Source organism: Stegastes partitus, unplaced genomic scaffold (assembly GCF_000690725.1).
Source record: "Stegastes partitus isolate 25-593 unplaced genomic scaffold, Stegastes_partitus-1.0.2 Scaffold1127, whole genome shotgun sequence".
NCBI classification, from domain to species: domain Eukaryota; kingdom Metazoa; phylum Chordata; class Actinopteri; family Pomacentridae; genus Stegastes; species Stegastes partitus.
Window position 1 is genome coordinate 223,132 of NW_007578858.1, and position 26,227 is coordinate 249,358.

Genomic DNA, 26,227 nt, shown 5'->3' on the forward strand with positions numbered 1-26,227 from the left:
TACATGCAGCTGCACCTCACACGTCATGTCTGCACGACTTTAATGACTTTCTCGTTCAGCAGTGTGTTTCTATGGTTCCATCATTTAAAGAACCTTCCACTGTTCTCATAGATCAACCTGCACAAAGCTTTATTTCTACCAGATGTTTATATTTTATTCGTGCACGTTTCTTTCTGTGCATCTAAACTGTTGCTGCCTCTGTTCTGTTTTGCAGCGACGCTCTCTGTCTCTTTGTTCTTACCGGGCAGCGCCTGACACTCCTGCTGCTGCGCCTCCCACTGGCAGTTGGCGTTCAGGGAGCAGCTCCTGCAGTTGGCGAGCCGGAAACACTCCTGCTCCTCCCGGCGCTTGCACCTGGACGAGTCTCTCACCGACTGCGAAACACAGGAAACAGCATCGTTCCAGTTAAAGTTTACCGTCAGCAGTGAATTCAATAAAGAAGGAGAGACCGATGAGACGTGCAACAGGACAACATGCAGTAAAACAACAGATCAACACGAAGGACACTGAGATGGAGTTTTATTCTGGAAGTCTGAGACGCTGCAGCGAGACACATGTTTAACTTTACAAACTGAACATTTACGCTGCTTGTTTGATTAAAAAGTTCCAGTAAAGGGTCAGAAACATGCTGTGCATTAAACAGAAGAAATCAATCCTTTATAAAACCTTTCTTAAGAGCGAAGGCGATGACATAAACTCTGTCGTGACATTTTAACCTCCAACATTATTGCTCCTGTTTCTCTGGTCGCTCGCAGAAGATCACAAAGAAAACAGGTGTTGAAGGAAATTTGTGAAAACTTACGTTAAGAGAAAAGGTATAAGTGCTGAGCTTTGGTTAATATCTAGATTTTTTTTTTATGTATTTCAGATAATTGTACCTTTTAGCATGACTTTACTCATCTGTTTTCATTAACTGATGCATATTCTGCAGATAAAATTACTAAAAATGGACCCGGCTGCCTGTAAAGTTTTAATAATTTTAATATTTTCTTAAATCCTCTGAATGTGAGTTTTATCTATTTTTTAAAAATGGCAAAATTACACATTTTATCAGAACCACAAGTGGTGAAAACAAAAAGGATTTTTTAGTTCTCCAACTAATCATGTGTGGCGTAAATTTCTACCAGAAAAAATTATTTAATTAAACTCAGCTTAAAATTGTGATATTTCATTAAAACTCCCCAAATATAAACAGTTTTTATAAAAAGCATTTGCAAAAGCCACTTTTTGTCAGTATTGGTAACACCTGTGAGCACCTGGAAACATGTTTTTGTACATGCCGATTCCACTTGTTGTAAAATAAATAAACAAAAACATTCAGCTTTATGTTTTTTGTTTTGTTTTTGTTTGTTTTGTGATTTACAGCTCTGTAACTGCTGCACTAGAAGCAGCTTTAGATTCCCTCAAAAACCATCTGATTGGTGCTGATGACCGTCTTTTAACAGCTTGTTGTTCTTTTTCTGATATTTTTAATCAAAGTTGTTGAAGATACTTGGAATAAATGTAAATTCACACTCAGGTTCACCCCAGCCTCAACCCGAGGCGCTGCTCTGACTGGGTCTGACCTCGACCCGACCCGCGGCCCGAACAAGAGACGATAATAATAATAATAATAATAATAATACACACATGTCCTCTCCTTCTGGCTCCGTGCTTCCACAAGCTCAGCTGATGCTCAGACAACATGGATGGAGGTGGAGACAGAGACAGAGCGCCGCCATGCTGCTGGGCCAGCTCCAGAGTCAGCTAACGGACACACAAACACACAGAGTCAGACCAAAGCCACACGAGGACGCACAGCGACGGACAGACGGGCAGCCAGGGGTCAGGACAGGAACAGACAGGACAGAAAATAAAAGCACTGAGAAGGACGAGATTGATGTAAAACAGGTTCGATAAATGAATCAAACCTGTTGATCCTAAATCTTAAAATGAGTTTCTGATGCTTGACATGCTGGAGGAGCTAAAAGACAACAACAACAACAACAACAGCTGAGTGATTCAAGACCTTCCATCAGTGAGAAAACAGCTGCTGAGGATTGTTTAGGAACGTCTCCATCAAGTATTCTGGCTCCTGATTCGACTAAGTTAATGCTGCCGACACCGTTTTCCCACATAAAACACACTTCGAGCGGCCGCATCGCCGCACAAGGAGGCGAACTTCAAAAGGGACGGCGGCCAAAGTTAAATCAAGTTCAGTTTGTGAGTTTCATAGACGCAGCCTCTGAACTTTCTGATTGATCCTCACAAGACGGTGAAGACGAGGAGAAGAAGAGGTTTATGGATGTCCTCCTCCAATCAGATGGAACTCATAGATTTAAACAAATATGTTTTACTGGCCTTCTCCTGCTCTTAATGGTTCTAATATTTCACATTTATTTTTATTTTAGGAAGCTGCTGCACAACATGCTGTTTATTTTGTTTTACTGGATTGATTTTACACTTTCCTGATGTCTTTCTGCTGCTTATCTGTGAACACGTGCAGCGCTTTGGTCGACTCAGGCTGTTTTAAAACCTGCTGGATTTGATGTGAAGGTGGTGAGAGAGCATGCAGCTGGTCGGACAGGAAGAGAAGGAAACGGAGATCGCTTGATGTTCTCTAGATGATGAATTAAAACGTATGGTCTTTCTTCTTGTACCACCACAACCTTCTCCAACTACTATCATGGCTCTAAAACGACCAGAATCCTCCAGTCTGTTCCCCATCCACTGAAACACTCGCCGTGTGGTGTAATAACGTTTGACAGACTCACCACGGTGCAGTTGCTGGATGCGGAGATGCACTTCCTGTCCTCGCACCACTGACATCCTCTGGTGTTGGCCGTGCAGCTGGCGCAGTCCGAGAACCGGAAGCACTGTTCGTCTGTGCTGTCTGGAGGAGGAGGAGAACCAACGGAGCGCGCTCGTTAACGACTTCACTGTGAACATGAGTCACTGGGATCTAATCGGAGGAGCATCGATCGATCCGCATCAGAGGGGCCACGTGTTAGAGGTTTGATTTCTCAATTAGCAAAGTTGTGACTCAGAGTTTGTGTGTCTGGCACTCATGTGGTGACCACATGTGGCCGAGAACTGCTTTCAGGAAGACAAACTAGCAGCGATTACCATATTTGGATAACCAGGTATTTAGAGGACAGCTATGCGGCGTGTTGTGTTGTTTCATGTAGAACAAACACACACATGAGATTAGAATCTGGAACATGTTCATCTGTCATGACATCCATCAGCGCTCCACCTCTTCAAGGCTCTTTAATGCAGTCTGAGCAGCCATCTTGATCTTCCTGCAGCGGTTTGGTTCAGTTTGTTCCCACAGAGGCTGCAAACCAACCAGCAGCCTCTTGCTCTGCTCACACTTGTGTGTGGGTGAGTTGTTTTACATTATCCAAGAAGTTCTGCTCATCTGCTCACTGTGTTTAATATAATATGGAAATAAACACAAATCAGCCTGAAACAGTAGGAAAAAAAATATATGTGATACAAAACCACCAGAATTTAATTCAGTCAATCCACGCGGACTTGTGCTCTATTAAAAACTGACAGTAAAACCCATTTTTGTAATTACTTTCCACTCAAACCTGCAGCGAAGCGCCTGAAGCAGAATACCTGGAAGAGCTGCTGCATCTACATCTGGCTCCGACCGATCCTAATTACTTTAAAATGAGGTAATTGTTGCGGCGTTGACCTTCTGTTCCTATAATTACGGTATGCAAACAAACTTCAGGACCCGCAGCCTTCGGAGTAATTGTTATTCTCCTGAAAAAATAAGCCTTCTGGGAGGAACGCTCGTGTGTGATTGTGTGTTTCTAGGAAAAAAACCATGTTGACAGTGCAGTGGAAATATTTAGGGGAGAAGCAAAGAACGGATTCAGCATCTCGGTGCAACGTACCAGGTTGTGGAGGGCAGAAAGGAGGAGGAGGAGATGTGTGCTCCGGCGCTCTGGGCTCCCAGGGGACGCAGCCGGTCCTGACCCAGTGGCAGCGAAGGCCCGGCCCGGCAGCAGCACACAGAGTCGGGCTGGAGAAGGCCCGGCAGGACGGAGGGGTGTAGGCCAGCACGTCATTCAGAAGCAGACCCGAAAACCCCCCAAAGATGTACATGGAGCTGAAACAGAGGATGCAAGGATGACGGAAACCTGCACACACAGCTGTGGTTGGAGCGAGCTCGTCTTCCAGAGACAAGAACCGGCTGTCAGCTGGAGGAGCGTTCAGACAGAACCTTCAAAAAATAAACCCTAACTTTGGTGTTGGAGGGGAAGCAGGGAAAGAGTGGTTTTGAAGCCGGTCTTTTGAAGTTCAAAGCTGACATTTTAGCGCTCAAAGCCGACTTTTTGGCGGCTAAACGGTGTTAAAGGGTCAGAACATCGTCTCTGAGTTCAGTAATAAGTCACTCCACACTGCGGTGGGACTCGCAAACATTTCAGGTTTCGCTGAGCGGTTGACATTTACATTTTACTTGCCAATAAAATGTCCTGTAGTCTTTGCTTGGAAGGAGAGAAAAACACTCCTCTGTTATCAGAACACACTGTAGAAGCTACCAGACAGCAGGCTTTCTGTTATAAATGAACGGTCGGCTGGGTGGTGATGCTGCAATTCAGGGAAACCGCAGCCTGAGACCAACTTTTCTGTATGAAATAGTGTAGTGGGAGAGAAACGCACAGCCGCAGAGGTTTAAATATGGGTTAACTAAGAGTACCACATGTGGGTATATATCCATATGGAGAAGGTGCAAAGAAAGTTCTAGACAGCAGCAGGAACATCCACATATAGGCGAGAGGTGAGGCGGCAGAGGCACAAAGTTTGTGAACAGAGAGCTTCAGAGGAGCCGGCAGAGGGAGAAGTGAGGAGGAGAAGTGTAAACCGAAGCTAAATATAACACCGAGATAAAGAGATCAATCCATAAACAATCTGCACAACAAAAACCATAACCGGAGAAGAGGAGCGCCGGAGAAGAAAGTCAAACCGAGACGCTCTAGACTTAGAGGACACTGCAGGAAGACATCAAGAGGAATGTAAAAATGTACCAAGGAGTGATGCATTGTGAAGAGATGCGCCTTTATTTGCATAAATGTAATTGAGCGCGATGGTAGCTTATGTTATTTACCCACATTTGAGCTTCGGCGTCGCAGCTCAAGCGAGCAGATCTGGGATTCAGGTGTGCTGCTGCTGCACTTGAATATTCGACTCTACGCCTCCGACCGAGTGTGGCAGTGATGAAGTGCAGCCCGGGAAGAGCATGGAGGAGAAAAACTCACCCGTTGCTGACCACGGCGGAGTGTCCGAAGCGGTTGGCGTCTCGGTGCAGTCCGGGTCTGGGGAGGACGGTCCACTCATCACAGGCTGAGGACGAGCACAGAAACACATTAGAAACACACCAGTGCTGGGCTGCATGAATAAGAGCAGAAACAGGGTGCAGCTTCTATGACAACAACAGCAAAACCCTTCAAGGTGTTTAAAAACAGACGAATCAGAGGTGAAGCCACACCTGGGATTTCACAAAGTCGGAAATATGTGCCAGTTTAAAGCAGACAGTAAAAATGAAAAACTGATTAATGTAACGCCTCCTCTGTGGGGATCAGGGAGGCCTGGGAGAAGGAACTGGCTGTGGACTTGATTGTCTGCAGTCCGGACCTGTTCGGTCAACAGCAGACACCAGCTGATTCCATTAGACTGCATAAATGGTAAATGGCCTTTTTTTTCTCGCCTTTTTCTACCTTAGCGGTACCCAAGGTACTTTACAACGTGTTTCGCATTCACCCATTCACACACCAATGGTGACAGAGCTGCCATGCAAGGTGCTAATCTGCCATTTGGAGCAACTTGGGGGTCAGCGTCTTGCCCAAGGACACTTCGGCATGCGGGGGGAACGGGGATCGAACCGCCAAACTTGCCATCAGTGGACAACCCGCTCTACCACCTGAGCCACAGCCGCCCCTTAAGATCTACCCCTCCATCTCAGCACCATGTGGCAGCTGCCGGGCACCAGAGTGCACTTTTCTCATGCTTCTGTCCCTCGCTGTCTGGATTCTGGTCCAAAATGTCTGACTGGTACTCCAGAGCTTACAAACAGTTCCTCCCATCAGACCCGATACTCGCCATCTTCTCCCGGCTGCAACGCATGATAGCGGCCAAAGGACTCATTCTGAAGGAGTGGAGGTCATCCTCTCCTCCTTCATTCAGAGGTGGACGACGGACATGATTCATGTTGTACAAATGGAAACACTCAGATTCATTCAGTCCAGCAGGTTTCAGAAATAATCTGGGACCAGTTCCTCACCTCAGCCAGGATGAGAGCTAAGAGACTGAGCTGGTTGACCTCCAACCTCTCCACACGCCACACACACTCACACACCTTTCTGCAGCATGATGTAGCGCTGGGAATCCTTTTTTTGTTTTGTCTGTTTGTTTGTTTAGCTTTCTGGTCCTGTATGTCTGCTGTGGCCTGGGAAAAGGCCACTTTGCTCACTTTGTTCTCATAACGGGAAAAGCTGTTTTTCAACTTGCTGACATACGAGCATCCCACCGTCGCTGTTCACCTGTCGTCTGCACGCCGGTCACTCATCAGAACATTAGCTCACAATTAAAACATGAAGCATTTGATGTTCTGAAAAGACAAATAATAAATAAGAATAAAAAAATTTTGTGTTTTTTCGTTGCTTGAAAAACATTTTGCTGTAAGAATAAACTTTTCAGCAGATTGCTTCTACACTCGACTATAATAATATGGTGTTTGAGGTACATTATTCAACACTACATCATTTTTAACAGGCAAATCGAAGCAGCTGTGAGGAACACCAAAGTTATTTGAAGCAGGAAGAATGAGCAGCATCGGTCGACCCGCGGTTCAAACCCTTCCCCCGACTTCATAAGAGCTCATTATCGTAACCTTTCCACATCAAATGATGGCGATAGGGAGAAGATAGGGAAGATAATCTGGGAGATGACTTCATAAAACACTTCCTACCTCCAAATATCACCATAAAACACCTCCCTCCTCTTCCTCTCTCTCCGGTTATCACTGCAGCTATCAGCTCTGTGTGTTTAACTATTCGGGTTTTACAGCTCTCCGATGTTTTAATGACCCGCCGTACTCCCAACGTATTAGTGTGGAAATGACTCCGAGTGTGTGTGTGCTTGTGTGAGACAAAGAGTGTTGTGTTACTGTAAACGTGTCATTTAGCCGTATAAGCCTTCCCCTCCTGAACATAAACACGGAGCCGGTGGAGTCGGGGACACCAGGTTGCTAATGACCTCGTTAAGCGCTGCGCTAATTGGCGGCGCTTGTTTAAGAGCGTGGGCGTCGGCAGAGGACGCGGTGATGGGATTGGAGGAGGAGGGTCGTTCTAATCAGCACCGAGAGCACCGAGTTCATCAGCACCAGGGGTTAAAGGTCACACGGATTAGCACGCCGGCTAGCGACGCCGATACAATCAAGGCTAGGAGCACGGCAGCTGATGGAAGCTGAATGAAACCGTGTCTAGTGCTTCGGTGTGGCAACGAAATCCTCTGAATGTTTCTGACTGCAGCAACATTATCCTCCATGTCATACCTGTCCATATGTAAACCCTGCATGACTGGTGCACTGTCTAACCTTTATTATATCTTTATTTTAAGGCTTATTGTACTTTCATAGGGCTGCAGGTGTCTCAGTGGTTAGCACTGTCACCTCACAGCTAGAAGGTCGCCGGTTCATGTCCCGGTGAGGACACCCGGGATCTTCCTGCGTGGAGTCTCCATGTTCTCCCCGTGCAGCGTGGGTTCTCTCCGGGTTCTCCGGCTTCCTCCCACAGTCCAGAAACATGCTGAGGTTAATTGGTGATTGTAAATTGTCCGTAGGTGTGAATGTGAGTGTGCTTGGTTGTCTGTCTCTAAGTGTAGCCCTGTGATAGACTGGTTACCTGTCCAGGTGAACCTGCCTTCACCCTGAGTCAGCTGGGATAGGCTCCGCCCCCCATAGTGAGGATTAAGGTGTAGAGATGATGGATGGATGCACTTTTCTAATTGTTTTCCTGCTTCTTTTTTGCCTCGTCGGTATCCAGCTGCTGTAACATGTACAACTAAAGTTTATCCTATCTACCGAGTTGGAAAGCAGAGAGCATTATGGGGATTCAGCCAATAAAGGGGCACCATGACAGAGTTTCCTGTGATGCTTAACGACGTCCGGCCAGCATCAATTAGTTTAATCAAGTCAGAATCTACCAGAATAGAGCTGCTGTCTCCCTTTGTGACCTGAATCATGAGTCTGTAGCTTAGAACAGGAACATCAGCAAACGACAAACGTCTAGCGTGTCCACGTTGTGCTGAAAATTCATCAAATATTGATCGATAATGCTGATTTATTTAGAACATCTATATGCATGTGTGACAGCAGCTTCAGGCTTGTCGTTGAGGGATCGATATAGTTTTATAAACCGATGAACGACACAGATAACCAACAGGCTTTAGAAGTTGTGCGCTGCAGTAACAACAGATGCAGAAGTTTGTGAGGAAGCTGGCAAACGGGTGAATCTGCAGCTCGTTAGACACTTTGAGGCAGGTCTGGGGATTTGAATCCGAGACATCCCGGTGGAATCTATTTGTAGATCGGGCGCGGACACAGCTGTTTCGTCAGCTAAACTTTAATATAAGCCGTATGAAAGTGGCACCTCTGCTCAGGTAATCATCACCCAGCGGGGGCTCCAGGTGTGCACGGCGACGTGTCATGTAAAATCCATCTGAAGCCTGCAGCACATGTGGTGCTAAAAGTTTAAATATTGTTCACTTCTGGCACTCTGAGCGCCGAAATGAGCTACAAGGTCCGCAAGGAATCACAAGACAGGAGTTCAGCGGCAGGTAGCTGTGGAACAAAAGACGCTGACGTTGAGACACGTTGAACTTGTTGATTTTACTTCTAAAAGTCTTTACTGTCATTAAAATGTCATCTGAACTTTGTATTAGGACACAATGTGGTCAATCAGTTCTTTTAGGAAACACTGAGCTGCTTCATCTCCCAAAGAATCCTAAACAACAAAACTGATTCCTAATTATTATTTTTATGATGCCAGATTATGTTCTATTCGTTAGTTCTCTATTTGCATACGATCTGTGCCATATTTCTATTCATCATGATAACCTGAACAAAACCACTGATATGTGCAGTAGGTATTGTTGTAGGAGTTGTTTTTAGAAGCAGTACTTTTTTTATAGTAGTACTATTTTGGTTTGTTTTAATCTTTTATACGTTCCTTAAATGTTTGTGCTGTTGTCACTGATGTAAACTGTGGGACTAAATCTGATCTTATCGTATTCATCACAGATACGTTTCAAATCAGTGCATCTTTACATTTATTTTATTCTGTTGCTGTTTTTCTGTGAACCGATCCTAATTTAGATGATGTGGAATTTGTGAGTCTACAGAATAAGGGACGTCCTGATTGGATGTCAAAGATCAGGATGTGTTACTGGCATCAACCATCTGCTGTCACACAGGTGTGTGAAGGTAAAAGACACGCTTTAGTATAATTTTCTTAAATAATAATCAGCAGCTTTGCCAATCAATAATCAATCTAATCTACAGTGGACATTGGTCCTGACTGTTTCTGTCCAGGAACATGTGGCTCTGTTTCATTCGTCACTGGGATCCAGGCAGGCCGTTAAATCCCAGCTCGTTGTGAACACTGAGCTCCTCCTGGTGGTCATTAATCATCAGAGCTTCTGTCATGGTGCCTGCTGCAAACTAAACCCAGCAACGCTCTCTGATGCCAGCGTGATGGTTCCCACAGTCCAGTGACGCCTCCTCTGGTCTCTACAGGATTAAACAGGGAGAGGCTCCACCTAGTGGAACAACCAGGTACTGCAGCTGGTCTATGAATCCAGCTGTTTTCTTTCTGTCTTTTGGAGCTTGTGGAGCCACAGTACACCCTCGCCTCTGACACTACAGCGTCCTGCTGGAGCAGGAAAGGTGTAAAGCTTTCTAGTTTTATTTCTTAATGCACTGCAGAGCTGTTCAGTGGTCAGGCACATACACTGGATTGATTTTAATAACTTCAACGTACTTAAACTGTGGATTATCTGGGAGAACTGTATTCAGCTGGGACATGAACCCCCAGACTTAAGGCTAGCAGTCTGATTTCCAGCCTGCTTCCCCTCATGGACTCTGTCGTCCCTTCAAACTATAATCTTTTCCTACGACATCACGTCTTAACTTTCAGGGAGAAACCAAGGTTCCTTTAGAACATAGCTGGGAACGCAGTCCAGCCGTGCAGAAACATCATCTCTGGATTCAGACTAAAGACAAACATGCATCAAAGATTCTGACATTTCTTTTAGGCCCCTCAAGAGTTTTGGCAAAACAGTAGAGATCAAACCAAGTATTAAACTGTAAGAACAATGTTCCCTAAACCTGAGCTGCACCGTACAGCTGGCTGATGACGCTGTGAGTCTGTTAAACAGTGAAGTCGTTGTTGTGCTGCTGAGCTGTGATTCATGCATGTGAATCATGAGCCCCGTTGTGGTGATAAAGTTTTCTCACCTGACCTCCAGCTGCAGCTAAAAGAACCTTTTTCTAAAAACCTCTGAATGGAATAAGATCAGAGCTGACACCTGATCCGGTCCTCTGGCCACGTGGAGCTCTGCATGCTTCAACCAGCCACAAGCTGTCAGCTCGTCCACAGAAGAACCGCCGGCTCGGCAGATACTTATCAGCCACAACACACACAGACACGTCGACGCACACATCAACACGGATTTTAATTTCCTCTCAGGATATGAGAAAATCTGTGTTAATAATGCATGGTGGGACAGAGGGAGAAATCACGGGTTCAGATCGAAGGCGGCGGGCGGCTCCGCTGATTGACAGTTTGATCTGATCTGCACTAATGGAGGACTTGATGAAGAAGGCCGCGAGGAGCAGGAGCAGGAGCAGGAGGAGGAGGAGGAGGAGGAGGCTTGAACGGCAGCCACTGTCTGCTCCTCGATGCATCACGGCTCCCAACATCCTCCAAAACAAGCTGCCAGCCTGCCGGGCCTCCCACAGGCCTGTGTGTGTGTCAGGTGTGTGTTCGCTGTGTGGGTTGCACGAATGCAGCGTGTCAAGTTGGAGAGGACCCGCGTTTTTAATCAGAGTTCATTTTCCCCCAAAATCTAATTAGAAGTGTGAGGGTGGCAGGGCTGAGGAGGAGGGGGAGGAGAGCTGGAGAGGGGAGAGGCAGAATTAAATCCAAATGAAAAGTGCCTTCCACGTCGACCCGAATCTAATGTGTGGCAGCAGAAGAGCAGCAGAAGCTAATAACGTCATGTCGCCCCTCCAAGGTTAGCGCAGCAAAACAAAAACAAATTAGTGCCTCAGACTCCCCCCACCGCCTCGCGGCGAGCATCACGGAGGCGTGGAGGAGCAAACGAAGACAGCGGATGGAGAAAAGTGACTTCTACAGGTGGAACTAATTAATTATCTCCTGCAGAGATGAGACGGAGGGCAGAGCTTGTTTAAGAAGAACCACACAGTGAAATGTGCAAAAAAATAAATAACAAAAAGTTTGATTGAAAACTGAGCTTCAGATATAAAATCACACAATTGTGAGAAATTATTAAAAAGAATTTAAGGAAATTTAAACAGGTATTTATATCACATTAATTAATTATTATTATTTTTTTGTAGGATTTTCCCAACAGATAACTGAACTCCTGCAACTGTCCCTTTGAATTTACACCAAATACCAAAAACCTACAAGTTTTAGCAGTTAGTAGTTTGTAAAAACAAAAAATAAATAATTAAAAAATAAATAAATAAAAATAAAAGATCAAGAAACTTGATTGGAAATTGATATTTTTTCTTTTTTTTTTAATTTGGAAAAACAAAGTGTTAAAAGAAAAATGGGGTGAATAAGCAGGTTCTCTTAAACGTTTACAAAATAATATCGGAGCCAAAAACCAGCGCACAGAACAATGAATCACAAATATGTGACTTAATAAACCAACAAAATAAAAACATGCATTTAACATTTTATTGTTCTGATTTTATTTATTTTTTTAATATCCTTAACATTCCACTGTGAAAAATAAAAATAAATAAAATAAAAGAGAAAATTCTACATTTCTAAGCAGCAAACTTCACAAAACTTATAAATTTAATTATTATTTTTTATTTATTTTTATTTGTTTTACTACAACATTCGGAATTTCGATTTCTGTTAAGTTACTGAAAGTTTATAACTAATGAACTATATAACTAAATTCTATACTTTATTATTATTATTTTTAAATACACTTTACTGGGGCAAGCTGCATCCACATTAACTGGTTTTTGTAGTTTTTAATGTCATTGTCCCGTAAAAGATGTTAAATATGGAACATGACTGACATCCACGTAGTCCTCTGTGTTTCCTGTCAGCTCTAATCGAGACACAGTTTTAATATATTAAAACTTAATGACAACTGCTTTAAAACAAGAAAAGTGTTCAGGGTGAAAGTATGTTGTGTTTTTTTAAGAGAAGCAGTAAAACAATGAAGTCATCAGTGTCTCAGATTCAGGAAAATAGAAAAGTCAGACAACAAGCTGTCAAAGGTGAGAAAGTAAAGATTTATTTAAAGTTGTTGTGATGAGGAGGGGACAGCCAGCGGAGCACAATGAAGAGCTGAGACACTTGGCTCAGGTTTAAACTCCTTCTTTAAGCTCATCTTAACCCTCAGTGTGTCGAACAGTCGGCGTGCTGGCCCAGCCGAGGACTTTAATTCCACTTAATCCCTCTCTGGGTTGTAGGAGACGAAGGCAGCGCAGCCAGAACACGGCGGGCCGCTCCTGAACAGAACCTCTGACACTCTACAGGCTCTACAGGCTTCGTCCCATAAGTGATCAGTTCATCAGCAGAACATTTTGATAAATGAATAATCAATTCCGTCTGTTTTTTTTGTTGTTGTTTTTTAAAGAAATAAACATGAAAACTTGATGTTTTCTTTGACAGACATGACAGTAAAGTGAATATTCCTGATTTCAGTCTGCAGCTATTCCAACATGTTGTCTTGTACGGCAGGAAACCGTCGCCTGTGACATTTTGTGGACACTTCAAAGAATCGATTACCAGAGAAAGTAACCGCCACAGTGAAAGTAGTCATTAGCTGCAGCGCTAAATGCCACTAATGTGCTGCTAATCTGTGTTGAGAGAAAAAGAAGGACTGACAGTCACCCATCAGATGAGCGGTGGCTGTACGGCGGTTACCACAGAGACTGGACCCATAACGGAGTCACAGGATGGAAACACCAGCATGACAAACACATCAAACCAGCTGTCTTTACTGGGACAGTGGTTGATTCATCTGAATGGGTTGAAGTTGGGGGAAACAACCACAGCGTCACAACAACAGACCTTCGGCTAACGCAGCTAACGCTGAACGACAGCAGAAACTTTAAGAGAAATTCCAAACCAGTAAACAAGGACTGGGTGTTTTCACCTGCTGGGACTCAGTTTAGCCTAAACTCAGCTTCTCTCCTGCTCCCTGTGCTCACATAAACTGCATTTAAATACACCTAAACTCCCAATAAAGCTGTTCTCATTCACATGTTGTTCTTGTCAGAATTAAACAGTGACTGAACGGCAGCTCGTTCATGTGAACCAGCAGAGCCACACGGCTGCTGCTCTGCAGTAAGAATATGTGTAACGTGGGCCGCCGCTGTAGCTCACCTGGTTGAGCTGGCGACCCAGGTACGGTGGCTACAGGCCCCGATGCAGCGGGTTCAAGTCCCGCTCATGACCCTTTGCTGCAGGTCCTTCCTCTTTTCTCCTCCCCACACTTTCCTGTCTCTCTCTCTGTTCTATCTAATAAAGCCAAAAATGACCAAAAGATATCTTCAAAAATATAATAACAATAATACAAAAATAAAATATATAGAACGCCACCAAACACGGGTTAAAAACAGCGGTTGTGAGTTCTGTAATATTTTCTTGTGAGATGATTTATTACACATGTTGAGACCTTTAAGAAGCCAGTGTTCTTCATCCAAACCATGATGTGTCTTTAGTCTTCACCAAGTCCCCTTTGTGCCAAAACTAAACCTTTAAATATTGTTAAAATGGAAAAAATGCATTTTGTCAGATGAGAAGACTGCTGTCATGCCTATATGACAAAAATGAGGCACAAAGTCATCCTCAGCAGACAGCTTAACACATCATAAAGAGTAGAAACTCTGGTTCTGTCCAACTACAACAGAACCAGCCTTATGATGGAGGCTGGTCGATGCTGCTGCTCAGGGCGTCAGGTCAGATACTGTTTATATATTCTGTACTGTGTAAAACAGGGGAACAGGAATCTCAGTTCTTCATTGTTTAAGGTATACCTTTTAAACACATGAATACAAAATTCACACAAGTAATAAACACAAATATCGTTCCAGTTATTACAGCCTCCATCGCCTCACACCCTCGTTCATACTCCAGCTCATCATCCTTCCTCCCATCCAGGCATCGCTGTAACCCTCCTCCTCTCTGGCTCTGCGCTAACAGAGAGCCGGCTAGCGGACGATAAAGTTGGGGGCCGATACGAGGGCTGATGAATAAATTATGATATTTATGAAGACAGGGGTGTGTTTGAGCCGAGTTGGGGGACAAATAAAAGCACACGTGTCTTGTGGTTGTGCTGCCGGAGCGAAAACAGCACCGCACGCAAAACCACTTTGTTTCATTAAGACCGGGCGGCTCGCTGAACAAATGCTTTATTGTTTATCGCCTTTTATTCACAACCTTATTATCGGCTTCGTCCTGGCTCACCTTTATTGTCTCTCGCAGGCCGCGCTGCCTCTTACTCTCTCCCTTAATCCCTCCTTCATTTACTCTTTATTTCTCTTCCTCACATCCACTGCTTCACCAATACTCACCAATATCCTCCCTGCCAGCTTTTCTCCCCCATAATTACAGCACAGGGTGACAAGAACGATGAAGGGAAGGCCGGGTCCAGACCTCTGAATCCCTCCACTCCACCAAACGCCAGCGGACTGTAATAAAGTTGACATTTCTGTTTGGTACCAGGCAGAGAAGGAGTCAGACGGGTTCGGACCAACGCAGGGCGAACTGATAATGCCACGACGAAACCTGAAGTGTCGCACTGTTCGCACTTAATTAACCTGAGCTCAACAGATGATGTGAGTAAGTTAAGAACCTTTTGTCAAAACTAGTGGACCAGAATTCTGAAGGAAGGAAGAAACCAGCAGCAAGAAAACGTCAACGAACTCTGGTGACATGTCGCGTAAACAGGCAACGTGGGTGAAACTAATCTGAACTTTAAGGCGATGCGACGCCGGCGTCAACGTGGGTAAAGGCTGCTGCTGATTGGCAGAAAAAATAACCTTGATTGGACTGGTACCTATCAGGCCGTTGCAGAGCCGTAAATAAAACCCACCCAGGAGGCTGGAAGGACGTTCTGAGACAAAAGTGCATTTAAAGTTCTAATCCTTAAGATAAGAATGAAACCAGATCCAGTTTCTATACGTTTAATGGATGAAATTCTTTTAGCAATGTTTGATTTTTTTTCAACACTTTTCTTAACTTTGGGTTGATATTAAATTATGTTGTCTCGCTGATATTCTGTGATTTTAAATTGATGTGTTTTTGATGTTGTTTTGTGACTGGACCCCAGAAAGACGAGCAACCACCTTGTGGAAGCTGATGGGGATCCAAATAAAGAATAAAGAAGATGACGGCGTCACGGGGGAAGGAACTTCTACGGCTTCGGTTCCCACCACGTTAAAACGAAAGAGCAACTCGTCATCGCCGTCTCCACCAAACCTGAACTGCACAGCTGCAGTCCCACCTCCGATCTGCACAGAAACTGAAAACATGACGCATGGGTTTGCATCTCCACGATCATTTCCCGTGACATACGTTTATGGGTTTACGTGGAGATGTCATTCTGTGGGTTAGCCTGCTATGCCGACTGTGCCGTGGTGTTTACTTTAGGCAGGAACCTCTGATCCGTGTGAGCCCAAAGAACCTAAACATGGGTAAACCAGCCAGTTGACCCCCAGAGAACATTTTGTGGTGGAAACACACAACAGCGTAACCAAGGCGACCAGGGCTGGGAATCTCCACCACTCACCAACCGTCAAAACAATACGTGACAAGCAAATGGTCCTACAAACCACACACTGGTGCTTTATTAATGCAGGGGACTGATGGGATTAATAGTCCAGAGAACCTGCACTGTGACAGGAAGAGACTAAACCCAACAGAACCAGAACTATCGCCTCGTGGTCGTGTGTTTCGAGCTGCAGAGTCACGGTTCTGATTGCAGATTCCACCCGACCAGCCAACCCCCCCTTCACCACCATGGACGACATTAAAGCCCCATTTGCACCACTCAGTCTCCCAACTCACCTCTAACACCCCCAGCAGTCCATTTAAACAGACGTAATGTCGTATTTTGTCGGGATTTTTTGCACCGTCGTCAGTTGTTCACATCTGCTTCATACTGTACATGGTTCTGAGGCTACGTCTCGTCTCACACTGAGAGCCCTGAACTGGTTGTAATGCTGTTTGCTTTCTCTTCTATTATTTATCGTTCGCTGCGTCCAGTAACGCCGTCCGATGCTTTCATGTCCGGCACTGAACCGCAACCAATCCTGCTCTGTCTGTCACACCGGCTTTAAAGTGGGCAGCGATCTGAATCACAAACACATTCTGAAAAGAAAAACAGCTTTTTTTTTCTCCCTCATCTTAAAAGCACATTTTTCATCTGCAATTATTATTACTCACGATGTGATTACGGTGGTTAGAGTCCATGTAGATCCTCTTGGCTATTCAGCATTTTGACACACAAACCCCAGGAGGAGGAAACTGACCTCGAGGCAAACAGGCTGAAAACATACCGGTCAGCCCCTCACGCTGCTGGAAGTGATCGGAGTGTGGAAACAGGACTAGTGGGGGGCATCCTGGGGTGTCTGGTACTGGGACATCGGCTGTGGATCCTGTGGTTTGGGATCTGGGGACTTATGGAGGCTGGGTCAACACCTTTAGACTCTTTGTGGTGTTCCTGGGTGTATTCAGGCCCTGGTCTAGCTCTCATTCCTGATCAGATGATTCAAAGGACGTTCTGTTAAACTGGCAGAAGAAGTAAATACCTCAGGTTGAGAGCTATAAGAAGTAGAGACGTCTCAACCAAGTTTTATTGCCTCCCAGTCCGATCAGATTAATTTAATATTTAGTGTCTCCGAATAGAGAGTCCTCATCTGATACCAGTGTCCTCCATAATGCACATGTCAAGTCCAGTAAAGTTACAAAATATAGTGTAGATGAGTCACTCAGACTACAGGCAGTTCCAAGTGTCCAAGCAGTGAGCGCTGTAGCGGGTACCACGGCAACGGGCACCACGACAGAGACTTGTGTGATGCTTGATGGCCTCCACCCAACGCTGGCCTACGTCCTAGTGGCACTGATAGGTGCAGAGTGGAAGGTTTGTTGTGTCTCCACTTCCTGAAGAGCAGAGGATTGGCTCACACTCTGGCCAATCAGCCAATCAGGACAGAGGAAACCCCTTTAAACGCCCTCTAGCTCCGCTGTTCTCCCTCCTGCTTTGCTGCCATTTGGATCCTGTTGTCAGCTTGGAAGGTTTGTGGTGGGACAGTAAACCTGAGGTAAGACTGGGTACCAGTACACTGCTAGTCCACTGGGTTATGGGTTGGTGCCGTTGTAGGTTTTGTTTCTCCACTATTTAGCCAGGCCTTTGTTTTCCATTTCCTTCCTCACAGTAGGAGCCGACTTAGGCCCTGTTTAGTTCTATTTTATTTCTCTTGTTTGGAACAACCCCACTGCCATCCATCCATCCTGCCTCTGAGTCCTTCCTTCCTCGATGGTCAGTGTCATCGTTTCTGTTTGCTTGTTGTAAGTAGAAACCTAACCAGCATGTGACGGAGCCGCATTCATGAATAAAAACTGCAATTACAGCACAGGACCAATGTCCACTGTGCCTAATTTGTGTTATTAGTTAATTAATCATTGATTAGTAATGCTGCAGATTTTTAATTGCGAAGAACGTTAAAAATTGCAGCCTTCACAAGTTGTGCTTTCCCTTTACGACACCAGTGAGACGGCAGACTAATCGGGCTTTGGTTCGATAGCAGTCGTTTTAAAAACCCCTTGATTGGCTCTGATTCTGATTCTTGAGATCGGATCGGAACATCCTCAACAAACCGGTAGTGTTTGACAAATGACTGGTTATCAGAATTGTTGATGGGATGGAATTATGTCCACGTCGGTGCAGTTATAGAATAATATTAATTGTGCAACTTCCAACAACGTCCATCAGATTGACCATCATGCTTCTGCAGCCACGTCTCCGTCACTCTGCACCAGGCGCCACCTTCTCATGCATCCATACATCTTTCTCTGTGCATCCTTTCCCTCCTTCTGCATGCTAATCTCTCTGCTCCCTGTTGTTTGCCTCCTGTGAAGAGTTGGTATAATCCCTCTTTCACTCTCCCAGAGCTCCCTTCTTCCTTCCACTCCTCCGTCCCTGTCAAGGGGTGGAAACATCCTCGTGCCATCTGGTCTATGGTGCGACCGGCTAATGGGATCCTTAATCATCCATACTCTGTGGCTGTGCTGCAGGATCTGCACCCCAACACACTCCTGCTTTCTCTCTCACAGTCTCCGTAAGAATATGTAGTATTTATTTTTGGCTCTGTTACAGTACAGTGAGCTCTGTGCTCTCTCTTTCATACAGCGTGTACTATTTAGGGTGTTTCATTAGCTGCACATATCTGAGTCACATCAGACATTAGTTGTAAAAACAGCATTTGTATGCACATGTGTGTTTCTCTGAGACGCTGGATGACTAATGAGAACATACAAAGTCTATATAAAGTCTGAGGATAGAACATGTATGAGACAGATCCTCGTTTATAATCAGTAGAATAGAAAACACGGTGACTGGTATCAGATCAGCACTGAGGACAGGACATCTTTAAAGAAACTGCCTCGGTGTCTCAGCTTCAGAGCAAAGCTTTGAAAACTTTCTCCAGTCACACATTTGACTCCCATCACATCATCACAGGAGCCACAAGATCAGAAAAACTCAGAGGATCTGGCGTCACTTTCAGTCAATTAAAACACATCAGGGTTGGATGGAGGTGACAAGTCGGCAACTTTAAAAAGAGGCACGAGGCTCTTTTAATAGCAACAGGAGCTCAGTTTGGGTAAGTTGGTCGGATGGACGATTAACAACGGGGCAGACATCTTGGATACGACTTGGATGTAAAGCTGCTGCGTAATTCGGTTATTTATAACTATCTCTGTTGCATAAGCAAACATCTGCATCACATCTGAGACCATGTGAACCACAGTGATGATAGCTCTGCATAAATACATGCTGTCTCTCTTGTCTCTCTACAACATGGAGGTTAAACTTTATGTCGTGAATCTGTGCACAAGTGACTTCATCTACGAACAGCTTCGGCTGCACCGTTTCCACCGACACTAATCTGCAAGATGTTATTTGTGAATTATCAACACCTTCAAATGTTTGTTTCTAAAGCAGCAGCGACGCCACTGCACCAGCAGCATATGTACAGTTGTGACTGAGCAGCTTAAACATGCTTTTAATAATAACTGTTGAAGTCCTGCTGCTCAGAGGGCAAAACAAGCCACGACTGATGTCTAATGAACATTATTCTCACCACTCGCTCTGAACAAGTAAGAAAATCGCTAGCAGCTAATGTTAGCATCTACGCTTCTTCTACTGAGAGCAAAGAACCTGGCAGCAATGCATGATGGTATAAGAAGATCAACGCAGGGTGCAGCCTCGTGTTGGTGTGCCGTGGTACGATTTGGCAGTGCAATTACAATTTACAATTTAATTTATTGAAAGCGACGTACATGTGAGAGTAGATCACATTCATACAGCAATGGCGGCAGAGCTTCCTGCCTGCCATTGGGAGCAACTTTCATGTTCAGTGTCTTGCCCAAAGACACTTCGACTGTGGAGGGGATCAAACCGCCAACATGGCGATTAGAGGACAACCCGCTCTACCACCTGAGCCACAGCAGCCACTGAACAATATGGGGATTCAAATGTACTGTTGAGAATTCAGACGTCAGCTGGAAAACTGGCAAATTTTGAGAAAAGTGCAAAAAAAAAAAGTCAGTTTTGGTTGTCCAACACCCTCTAATATACAAAACTTTAGGTCTGAATACAACTAAAATAGTTGGGTTACATCAAAACGTGTCATGGACGGTGACATTAGCTGTAGAGACCAAAAGCTGATCCTCATACCAGGACCTGAATGTGTTTATTTCTGCTGTGAAGTTGGACATTTTAACATGGAGGTCTATGGGGACTGACTCGCCCTTGGATCCAGCCTCAAGTGGACATTTGAGAAACTGCAGTTTTTTTTCACCTAAACGTGCTCCAAACGTCCAGCCAGAGTCAAAAAGAAGTGTGTATTTAAGACTTACCGATGTCGTACGCCAGGAAGTCGGCAGAGAAACACTTGGCTCCGTTGCTCAGCGACGTGTCGTTGTGGGTGTTTCCCCCGAAGACCAGCAGCGTGCCGCTCAGCAGCACCGCCGAGTGGAGGTACCGCGCCAAGCCGCTCTCCCTGAGGATCAGCCTGAAGAGAAGACGAGTCAGCGCTGTGAGCGACATCAGGAAAGCGCTGATCTGTCAGCTACGTGGGTTTGTGTGTGTGTGTCCATGACGACGTGTTATGGATGGCGTCCGTCTGAGCACGTGACCCGGCCCGCGGTGACCGACCTTCATACCAACTGTTCCTGCATCGCGCACAAAGACAGCAGCGTTGTTGGAGGTCTGGGTCTGCTCTGCGTGACCTCCTGGAGGTCAGAGGTCTCATAGCGGAGGCCAACTGTGGCTCCTTGGTTTACTGCAGCCAGCCTGAGTTCACACACGGCGCTGATGCTGCTCAGTGCATCACATCCACAGCTGTGAATTATGAATATCTGTGTTTCATGTGCAATCTTTTGATCTGCTTCAGGACAAATCTGTTCAAAATAGATGGAAAAAATCTGTTCTTTCAGTGTTTCTGACTCTGATATGTGTCATACTGTTATTTCTAGAACTAGAACCACTATATTTAGGTTTATTTTTTATTTCTCAGCTGATATTCCTTAAAAGTTGCCACGATTCCTTTCTGCTGTAAAAAAGCAAAACTCCCCACTGTGGGATTAAAAAGGCTCATCTTATCTTATCTCATTCTGCCTTCATCGGCTCTTTCAGTGAGACTTTAAACACATGTGAGCAGCAGAGTTATCCTGTGAAGACTATGTGAACATGCTCGAAATGTGGAGATGAGCAGAGTTAGAGATCCGTCTCATTCTGACACGTTATCGTTTACAAAAACCAACATTGGTTGAATTCTTTTTTCTTGAAACAGAACTCATCGTCTCTTCCTGATTGGTTTTCAGCATCCGATGGGTTTGTTGTTGCTGCATTTCGTAGCGCGAAGCTAACATCTCTATGGAGCAGTGAGAGGGCCCGGTTATAAAAATAAATCAGTAAAAGCATAATAAAATAGAATAAAAGTGGAAATAAAAAGAAGAATAAATAAAATAAATAATAAATATTGTGGCAATATAAAGCAATATTAATAAAAACATTAATCCATAAAAGAAAAGGATAACAAAAGTAGTAATATAAAGACAAATAAATAAAACAATTTTTAAAAAAAAATTTTTAGTTAATTTTATTTTTATTTAAAAAACAACTAAATTGATTAAAATTAAAAAATACAACAATTAAAAAAAATAATTAATTTTAAAAAAATTGAAAAATATTTTATTTATTTGTCTTTATATTTCTACTTTTATTAGCTTTGTGTGCTTCATCTCTCGTCTCACGGTGGTGAAAGAAGTATTAAGATTGTTTACTTAATTAAAAGTACACAACAGCAAAATATATTTAAAGCATTTAAGTAAGAGCACGAGTTCAGTCCCTAAACATGGCGTCATTGGTTTATTAACACTGAAGCGTCGGCGTGTTACTGCTGGAGCTGCTGCAGCTTTAAAACACTTTACATCCAGTTTAATCTACAGGAGCAGCAGATAAATGTGACGGGTTGTCACATGATTGATGGGAGAAAAAACAAAGTTCTGACACACAAATCTGTCATCTGGTCTTTGTCTCTGATCTTTGATTTTTGCTGCAATATTGGATCATTTATTGAAATGAAACAAGAGTTTAGAGAGAGAAAAAAAAACAGGTCATTATTGGCGAGAAATACAACTCAGACGTATGAATGTGAGTCTAATACATATGAAGAAGCTCCAAAGACTGGAAACCACTGCTTTAGTGTTTGAGTTTGTTTTGTTTTTTTTAAAGGTTTGAGTGGAAGGATAAAGTAGGGTCAGTGCTGCACTTGACTAAATGTGCTTAATTGCTTTGCACTGCTGTATTTTGGGTGTTTTGATGAATTTACTGGACTCCACAGAGTTCTGAATGTAAACCACTGATGTGGAGCAAGCTGCAAACTCTAAAACTGCAGCCTTGATACTAAAGCACAAAGAAAACAGATCTAATTTTGATTTTTATCTTTCTAAACTGATAAAACACTCTTTTTAAGTGCAGCAAAGTTCCACCTCTGAACTACATATTTACTGCTGCAGAGCTCCACGTGCAGCTGACGTGAGCTACGACTCGGCCGGTGTGTGCGACGGGACTTAAAGGCTAAACAAATCCGTAGATCCTGACACTGACGCAGCTGGAAACCACCAACATATAGATGCCGTGTACACAGCTTTATCATACCGGGGTATACTTTTCACCAGCTTTCTGCTGACAGATGAGCGGAGATCTTAATATCAGTGCGGAGCCGTATAAAGTAACCAGAAGCATTTTGCTCGGAGAATTTTCCAAAGTCCAACAGCTCGAGTGACACCCGACTCCGGCTGTGAATTCCAGCTGGAAAGCGAGAGCCGTGGAGAGGCAGCGGGTTGCGTGTGCACATTTGTTAGCGTGTGCATACCGACGAGTGCACACGCATGTGAACGTATACGGAGTGAAAACGGGTGGAGCTGAGCATCCTCTTACAGCCATCCATCTGTCTGGGGTCAGCAGAGGTCAAGCCTCCTGTCAGAGCTTTCTATTCTCACCCTGCTCTCCTGTTTCTGACCACCACACGCTGCTTTCTCTTCACCCACACAGAGTTACATACATATTTATATAAAGGCACAATACTTCTTCAGTCTGGAGCATCTACTGGGGCAGGAAACCAAAGTTATGCTGCTGTATTTTCTGTCAGGTTGAATCTGTACCACGGTAATAACAGAATAATTATCATTACTTTTATAATTACAGGTTCATTTAAATGCCGTCGCTCAGTTTAAGTAAACAACTCAGTAAATTAAAGGATTTCAGCGTCAATATTTACTCAAGACAAAAGTAAAAGTAGTCGCTGTGAAGACTTGTTGCTCTCAGGAGGTTTTTATCGAAGCGTTATGACGCAGCAGCTGTTAATGCGTCAAAAGAAATCTGTCGTGAAATCATCAAAACAGCCTGAAACTGGTCCAGATGAGTCGTCCAGCGGCTGGAAAAGTGATTTTAATCGCGTCTAAAGAAGCAGCAGCGTGGAAGTAATACTGTAATGATCTGATGGCGAATGTAAAACCTAAAGAGATGCTAATAACGTCAGCTGTCAGAGAAATGTAGAGGAGTTCAAACGAGCTAAACGGCGACAGAAAGGAAGAGAGTCGGTGGAAATGGAAGCAGCTGCCGCTCAAAGCTGCAGAAAGAACTAAATGATTCCTCTCTCTATCAACACCGAGAGCAACACGTGCTTTTAGTGGATTTAACGACCAAAATGAGCTAAAAGTCCATCCTGGGTTCAGGTTCTGTCCAGAAAGTTCACAGAATCTGAGCTTAGAATCAGACAGAAGTTAATAAAAGCTGTATGTTTTTACAAATGAGCATTTTCTCCAGTTTTACCAATATTTAGAAAATAAAACTGTGACTCTACATCCTGCACATATTTTATTATTTACATTCTATATCTGTTTTCATGCCGTCTCGTGTCGACTCTGTCACAGCCGAGTCACTCACGACTTCTCCGCTGTGCAGAGCAGTTATTTGCAGAATCTGTTACGAGCAATCAATTTAATCTTAATCGTCCAATAAAGTGATTTTGATGAAATTTTCTCCACAGAACAGAGAAAATCTAATTATTCTTTCAGTCCTTACAGTTTCTGGCTGTGATAAACGGAGTCGTTCTGGTGATTTATTTCAAAATAAGTTGCCTTTCAAACTTGCAGGTAATCAGGAGCTGCAAATAATTCCTTCTGTCGTTTATTTGTTAAAAATACGAGCATCGTGGTGCACGCTGGAGTTATCTTCAAGGCGTGTTTTAGAAGAAACTGGGAGGGAAAACAGTCACGTAAATTCAGCTCCTGCATTGGTGGTAAACGCTAAAGAGAGATGTGTCAGGGCTTCCTATCTTCTCTCCTTCAGCGCAGGATGTCTGCTCCCTCCTTATAAATAAAAAAGACAGAATGTCCCACAATCCAACCAGCATAAGTTTTATATATAGAGAGTGTGTCTGTCATTTTGTAGTGCTGTTAGAATCTTAAATTACAGCTTTTTCATCTTATTTAGTCACTTAAAGTTTCCCACAATGCACCATGGCGGTCTCCAACAAGTAACACGTCCCATCATGCATTGCGTTAAAGGACGATAAAAGGCAGACGAGAGAATTAATCGGTGACAACTGGTGACATCTAAACAGATTTCTGATGGTAGTTTCATCGTGTTCAGACATATTTTATAGCGTCAGGATGTATTTTCTACAGAACATGTTTTCCATGTGTGTATCTTGGAGACCAATCGAGGAGTTACGGCACAAAAACATTCAAATTTTAAATACTAGCTGGTATTAATGTGTTTAATGGAAGTGATGCGTCAGACGTTATTTTTGTAATATGAATTTATCATTAAAATATCTGTGGGTTCACGACTAGAGCTGGAACTGATCTGATGATTGAGACTCGACTCGTGTCTTGAAGTGTTTTTTTTTTACCACATAGTAGTTTCTAGATGAGGAGGAGGAGGGACTGATTTCAGACACAGTTTTAGTGTTTTCCTATTAATTCTCCTTCACATCTTTCCTTCATCGTTCAAGGCGTTTAGAACAAGACGTCTACTCAACAGCCGCCCTGCACCAGATCAGCCGGTCAGGACATCAGGTGTGTCTGCAGGACTTTAGCATCTGTGTAGCACCAAGCTGCTAGCAGAGAACCTGCAGGTGTGTCAGGTGTGTGCTCTCACCATGTCTTGGTGTGGACGTGGTAGCGGTACATGTGGTCCACCAGGCCGTACTTGTTGTTGCTCAGAGCCTTGTAGCCTCCGTGGACGAACACGCAGCCGCTGACCTCGTCGAAGGCGCTGCTGTGGCCGTAGCCTCCCTGGACCACGCCGCCGCCGGCCGACACCACCTGCCACGAGTTGGACCCTGAGACACAAACAGGGAGATCCGGTTATCAGAGTCGATCGCTTGAAATGCCGTTGATGCTTCGGCGAGTTCCCGCTTTTGTGCCAAAAAAAAAAAAAAAAAGCAAAAGCACTTTTAATTTCCAGAGGTGAGACGGAGCACGAGCAGAGAACAGAGGAGGACAGGGAGAGCGTGAGCCAAGCAGCGGCAGAGGCCAAAGAAAATGAGAGTTTTGTGAATTTAAAAGCTCCCCTTTATGCATACAGATTAATACAGGTGCCTGGAAAAGGTTATTAAAAACAGGAAAGGATTACATCATCCGAGGAGGCTGCGACAGAGGACAGACAAAGGCAGACAAACAGAAGCTTCAGGAGGTGGAGGAGCTTCAAAAACCTGGAAAACAGTGAAGCATCCTGAGACCCCGAAAGGACCCGAGAGAGACACCGAGACACGAAATGAACTGGAAGAGGTGCAAGTTTAATTATCTAATTTAATCTGCATCGAATATCTTAACACACCACTGGCTGAACAAAATCCTGAACACTCAGAGACCTCGACACCAACATAAACCACGTTCTAGTCATTTACAGACTCCGCCCAGAGAAGATCACGTTTTTTTTGCCTCGTTAACGTGTTCACATGGTTTATTTTATCTGCTGGAAAACACATCATGAGCAAAACAAGCAGACAACAGTCTCATATACACAGATTTAAGGGTAGAACTGGCCTGTCAGTGTGCACGGTGGAGCTTTCTTTTATAGTTTTAAGTGAGCTGGTGTGCTCAGGATGCCATGACTGTGGAAAGTAGAGTAAAGAAAGAGGCTCCATAGATCATTCTAG

General features: G+C 44.2%; 1 protein-coding gene across 1 annotated transcript in view; it reads right to left on the reverse strand.

The window, feature by feature from the left end:
- The window catches only part of LOC103368159 (attractin-like protein 1), a gene marked incomplete at its 5' end in the record, with an annotated part of 246,604 nt that extends 221,196 nt beyond the window's left edge, over window positions 1-25,408 (reverse strand). The window contains 6 exons of the mRNA XM_008296425.1: window positions 242-374; window positions 2,754-2,872; window positions 3,888-4,102; window positions 5,253-5,337; window positions 20,412-20,566; window positions 25,225-25,408. Coding sequence (XP_008294647.1) covers window positions 242-374; window positions 2,754-2,872; window positions 3,888-4,102; window positions 5,253-5,337; window positions 20,412-20,566; window positions 25,225-25,408 — 891 coding nt within the window. The remainder of the gene's footprint in view (window positions 1-241; window positions 375-2,753; window positions 2,873-3,887; window positions 4,103-5,252; window positions 5,338-20,411; window positions 20,567-25,224) is intronic.
- Window positions 25,409-26,227: the final 819 nt, after the last annotated feature.